This window comes from Oryctolagus cuniculus, chromosome 3 (genome assembly GCF_051225735.1).
Source record: "Oryctolagus cuniculus isolate XC-2025 breed Fujian yellow rabbit chromosome 3, ASM5122573v1, whole genome shotgun sequence".
Taxonomy (NCBI): Eukaryota; Metazoa; Chordata; class Mammalia; order Lagomorpha; family Leporidae; genus Oryctolagus; species Oryctolagus cuniculus.
Genome location: NC_142869.1, coordinates 137266792 through 137272676, shown reverse-complemented (window position 1 = coordinate 137272676; position 5885 = coordinate 137266792). Strand labels below are relative to the sequence as shown.

The window sequence follows — 5885 nt, the reverse complement described above, 5'->3', positions numbered from 1 at the left end:
ACTCTGAATTTGAGTGCATTCTTTTTTTTTTTTTTTTAATTTGACAGATAGTTATAGACAGTCAGAGAGAAAGACAGAGAGAAAGGTCTTCCTTCCATTGGTTCACTCCCTATATTGCTGCCATGGCCGGCACTGCACTGATCCAAAGCCAGGAGGAGCCAGGTGCTTCTTCCTGGTTTCCCATGCGGGTGCAGGGGCCCAAACACCTGGGCCATCCTCCACTGCTTTCCTGGGCCACAGCAGAGAGCTGGACTGGAAAGAGGAGCAACTGGGACTAGAACCAGCCCTCATATGGGATGCCGGCACCGCAGGCAGAGGATTAACCAAGTGAGCCATGGCGCCGGCCACAAATTTGAGTGTATTCTTAAAGGATGATTTACTGTTGGCAAACTGGATGGTAGCTAGAGATTCATTAGATAATCAAAGAACGACGGAACATCGACTCTCAAGATAGGACAAAACGCAAATCAAGATTTCCAGAAATCCAAAGTTCACAAAGAAGTCAAAATTTATCAAATTGCAGATTGGTATTTTCCAATTCACATGCAAACATAAAATTCCATTTCAAAAACTTGCAACATTAGAAAAGTAGACATTGTGTATTCTCTAAAATTTATTTACAGTTAATAAGTTAAAAAGGAAAGCACAGCCAGATTGTAAATTTTAATCATACGCACATCAAACTGTCCAGGGAAACACTTCCATTCCATTATAAACAATTGCTTTCTAACGCACTTAAGACATTAACAGTCTATCAAAAAAAATTTAAGCACACCAATAAAGTAAATATTAGGCATTTATGTTCATTAAAAACCACCAATTAATAGAGTGCTGTGGCAATCCATTAAAAACCAACAACAACAAAAAACTTTTGAGTTCAAAATTGCTTAAAATTTTTGGATTCAAATATTTTTTGGAGTTTTTTATTCAAGTGTTTTCTGAAAAATAGTACTATTATTTGCACATAGTAAATCAATAGGTGTCAGCCACCAGCTTAACACTTGTCCAGTAGAGTACTCAAACTCAGACAAAATAAATACACCCCACTACCGTGACACTTCGCACTATCAACATCAAGCCTGCCCCCAACAATCACGTCACTGGTTTTGGAAATGTAAAAATAAGTTGCTGGTTGACAAGGAGGAGGAGGAGGAGTTAAAAGACGTAAGGAATCTTAATTGAGGTGCCCAGTCACATACAGGCACTCAAGAGTTAAACATTAAATAAAAACACAGCACGGTGATAATTTCATCCTAGCTCCCTTCTACTTGTGCCATGATATAAGAGCGAGAATAAAGGTCACAGGATTTCTTTAGAAAACTACACCCAAGCTGAGCTACAGACTCACGGGAGAGGACAGGAAATGGATGCCTCACTGCAAAGGCCACTGTGCCAAGTTTCTGTTCACATTCTGCTCAAAAGTTCCCATAATACACTCTTCCTTTCCCGGTAAAATACTAGTCAACTACATGAGATGTTTCTTCACATTTTTGAAGTTGTTATACAGGTCTTGCTAAAACTAACTCAGCAAATACAAAGATTTCTTCTAGCTTATTTCAAACACCGGAAATGGCAAGCTTTTTAATAGCCCAGATGAACCATATTGAATTCACGATGAGTAATCAGATCCCAACCGAAATCAAACAGCCCAAATAATCCAAAGAAGCACTTATGAGAGTTCAAGCACACAAAGTTACAAGGCAAAAGTGGAAAGTATGTTGAGACTGAGTTAAAACAAATGCATGGTGTCACTCGTTATGTTTCAGTCGTGTGCTGAGCAAAGTCAACTTCTCAGCTGAGCCTAACTTCAAAATGCTCTGGGAAACTACCTGGATAAACTATATATTAAAATTACATTCTAATATGGCCATTGGATTTTTTTTAATTATTACAAAACTATGTACAATAGTGAAATGGTACAAATACTTTTTTTGTTCCAGCTGCTAGTTAGCTATAAAAGTTAACAATGTATTTTTGGGAAGAAAGTCCTATGTATCTGAAATACAATTGGCAATGGAAACTAACAAACCAAAAGAGTCCAAGCTCTCTATCACACAAATATAATGTAACACTCTCCATCTTCTAAGTAATTATTCCCTTTTTATTTACTCATGTGACAGTGTTTGTAATAATGCATCGAGTAGCAAGACTGTGAGGCTTACTGGGCAACTGGCATAAAGTCTCATAATATATATTGATAGATACATTTTTTAAACAAAAGAACACTGAAATTAAAGTCATTACACTCCTATTATGGACTATTAAACTACAAGAAAAAAAAAACGGTTTCAGAAAGCTACACCATGTGAATTCTAGGAACCCAAGAGTCAAAATTCCAACTCTGCGTATCCTTCTAAAAAGTTGCCAAGCAGAGCTAAACCTTTGCATTGAGGATTTCACATGTCAAGTTCCAGCCTGGGATAGATCATTCCACAGCAGAACTCTTACATTTGAAATAACAGTGGCACAGAAACACTACTTGACCCTTTAGGTATTGCAGTTAAAAGCTGGTTGTGGCACCACTAGCTACGAACCATTAAGTCTTGCTGCCACCAATGACCAAAGGCACTTGGATAATCAAAAAGTCCACACTGGACCACATGGTATCCACACTACTGTAACAGCGTAAAGAAGGGTCAGTACTCTGTGGGGCTCAGCCTGCTTGATTCTGGTATCTTCAGCTGTCAAAGACCTAACAACCACAAACACATAGGACAAAAAAAGTCAACAGATAAAGGCAAATCCATAGGACAAAAAAAGTCAACTGATAAAGGCAAATCCATAGGACAAAAAAAGTCAACCCAACCGTCACGCTGTATATAAAAGCGATGTTAGTCTGGGCATTTCTTGTTATCTGCCAACAAGGAAACAAAGATCTCTCTTGCCCAAAGTTCACTTCAACCAGTGACTTGATACCAAGAAATGCCCCCCCAACCCACCCTCTAGATCATTAACAGTTGTGAGACTTGTAATGGGTATTCTGTTGATGGTTTTCATAACAAGCTTTACACATATTCACCCCTCTTACACAGCTCCCACTTTAAAGTAAGTATCCCAGAATTGAGATTCTTGGATTTATATGTTGGACCAAGACATGAGGTCAAATCACATCCAGTCGGATGCCAGTTAGTCCTGTAACCAGCTCCGGCTCATCACAATTTATTCACTTGTCTTTATCACAAGCCATGTGGTGTTTCAATTCAGTTTTTTTTATTATTACTCAATTAAAAGGAATTTTAACAAGTCAACTTTTCCTAAACAGAACTTTTAGCACTCTACCATTCTCTTTAGGAGCTCAGTAAATAAAAACATTAGCTTTCCGTATAAAATCTTTAAGAAACACTTTATGTTTACACAGTTGTACTTTGCATCTCTTTGTAATCACTGAGCCCAGGAAATTTAAAGTCACACAAATCCTCGCACTACTCAGAGTCATAAGCTTGAACCTTTTAAAAACATCCTTGGTCAAAGCTTTGGAAGCCAGTAAAAATTCAGAAACGAATGAGGATTCAGAACACCCTGAGCACAAACTGGTGCAACATCACAAAGCATGTTCGATCCAGAAAGAGGGGTGGCAGTCAAAAAAAAAAAAAAAAAAAAAAATAGGGGAGGAGGGCGATGAAGAGCAAGTAAATTCTAGCCTTTTTTTTTTTTTCACAAGCACGAAATCAAATTCCTTTGGAGGAAAAAAAAAAAAGAGAGTGACTTCTTCGTAGGACTTCCAGACCAGTGAGGTAGAGTCCATAAGGGAGAAAACGGATAGCCCCTACAGTCCTGGAGACGTCGCAGTCTGGGGTTAGGAAGCAGAGGGGCCTCCCCAGCCGGTCCAGCTGTCGGCCCCCTCCGCAAGCCCGGCGTCCCAGGGAGTCCCAGACGGCGGCGACGCGTGCCGGGGGCGCAGGGCAGGCAGAGAACACCATCCGGTGACTTCTTCGTCGCGCGTAAAGTGCACTAGGGGACAGGGTCCTGGCCGGATCTGTAAACACTCGACTGACACTTGTCCACTCGTCCAGGCGGAAGCTCCGTCCCGGGGTCCGGGGCCGGCAGGCGGCGCCCTCGGCAGCGCTCCTCACGCCCGGGGCACCGGAAAGCGGCGGAGCCTCACCACGGGTTCCAGGTTCACTCGCAGGACTTGGCGCGCCCGGCGCCGCGCCGCCGCCAGGCTGCGGTCGCCCCACACGTCGCCGCCGACGCGGATGGTGGGGAAGGTGGTCAGCGTCGGGGTGGCCGCCCTCCAGATCTCCTCCAGCGTGCGGCCCCCGAAGCAGGGCCCGGGCGCCGCCGCGGGCTGGGCCGGCGAGGTCTCCTCAGCGGCGGGCGGCGGCGGGGGCGGCGGCGGCGGCTTCCTCCTCCCGGCGGCGGCCGCCCGGACTCCGCGGCGCCTCCTCCTGGCCGCTGCGCGCGGAGCCGGCCGGCGCGGCGGGCCGCGGGCGGCGGGCGGCACTGGCGGGTCGGGCACCAGGGCCCGGCAGGAGGAGTAGCCGTAGACGTCCTTGCTGCGCAGGATGTGCGGGGAGAACTGGTGCTTGAGGCTGCAGAGGAAGCTCCAGAGCTCCGCGTCCGAGCTCATGAACTCCGTGCTGCGGGGCATGAACAGCTTGAAGGCGTCGCCCAGCGCCTTGGTGCTGTCGGCCAGCGACAGTTGCGATCGCGAGTACACCACCTTCTCCTCCCGCGCCTCCAGCGCCACCCCTCCTCCCGCGCTCAGGCCGCCGCACCGGGCGGCCGCGGCCGGGGCGGCCAGGGGCCGGCGCCGCCGCCTCTTCACGTTGCGCCGCATCGGAGGCCGCTCGGGGCCGCCCGGCGCTCCCCGCCTTCCGCCGCCGCCGTCCCCGCCCGTGTCTGGCTCCGCGGCGGCGGCCGCTGCTGGCGCCCTCTTCGCGGCGCGGCTCTCGCTACTTTTCTCGCCTCCGCCGCCGCCCCTCCCCCTCCGAGGGCGGAGGACGCGGGTGAATATCCTGCCGCCCGGTACAAGATGGCGGCCGGCGCCCACCCCTGGGCTTTGTCATTGGACGGCGCCTCGCCCCCTTGGTTTCTCTTTCTTCTCTTCTCTTGCCTCCTTTCGCCCTCTGCCTTTCTTTAAATGGGCCCGCCTCAGGCCCCGCCTACCGCGGCCCCGGCTCCACCCATTGGGTGCTCTCCGAGGAGGGGCGGGGACTGATGGGGGAGAGGCCAGTTCCTAGAAGATGGTGCTGGGTGGGGGGTGGTGGTGGTGGTGGTGGTGATGGTGGTGTTGGTGTTGGTGGGGCTTGAGCGTAAGTCAAGAGAGTTGGGTGGGTAGAGCTAAGGACTGCCCCGGGTAGAGGAGGAGGAGGCAGCTTGTCGGCCCCCTCTTGGGGAGATTGGGTTGTGGATTGAGCTGGGAGCTGTACCAGCCTAACAAAGGCAGGTAAGCCCAAACTGTTGCTGGAATCAGAGCTGGGAAGTTGGGGTTTAAGGCTAGAGGGAGCAGACCTTGCACAATTCCCTTCTCACCCCTCAAAGGCCTCTTTGGGCATCTTCATTCAAATCTCTTCTCTCTCTGGACCTCAGTCCACCGCAGGAAAACTTCAGTAACCCAGAAATGCATCCGGTAGTACTGGCTGCACGCGGGAGAGTGCCCCTCTGGTCAGTGGCACCATCTTCATAGAGAAGAGCAGCTCTCTGAGCAGGAAAGCAAAGTCTTTCAGTACTCTTTGCTCAAGGTGATCCAAGACCAATTACAACAAAGCCAGCCTGCTTGGACAAAATACCCTTGTTGTAAGCGTAGACCTCTATAGGAGTGCCACTTCTCTTTTCACTGAAGAAAACAGCCCTGGGCGGCACCATCGGGATCATTAGAAGGCAGATGGCATCACAGAACCTGAATAAAGATTCTGTTGAAAAGAACACATTGTTAGGGACCC

The 5885-nt window shown here is 48.5% G+C and overlaps 1 protein-coding gene across 1 annotated transcript; it reads right to left on the bottom strand.

The window, feature by feature from the left end:
- Positions 1 to 490: 490 nt before the first annotated feature.
- Positions 491 to 5085, bottom strand: CCDC71L (coiled-coil domain containing 71 like). The gene has a single exon (XM_051848824.3). The coding sequence runs from the start codon at positions 4778 to 4780 to the stop codon at positions 4070 to 4072; it is 711 nt and encodes a 236-aa protein (XP_051704784.2). The 5' UTR covers positions 4781 to 5085; the 3' UTR covers positions 491 to 4069.
- Positions 5086 to 5885: the final 800 nt, after the last annotated feature.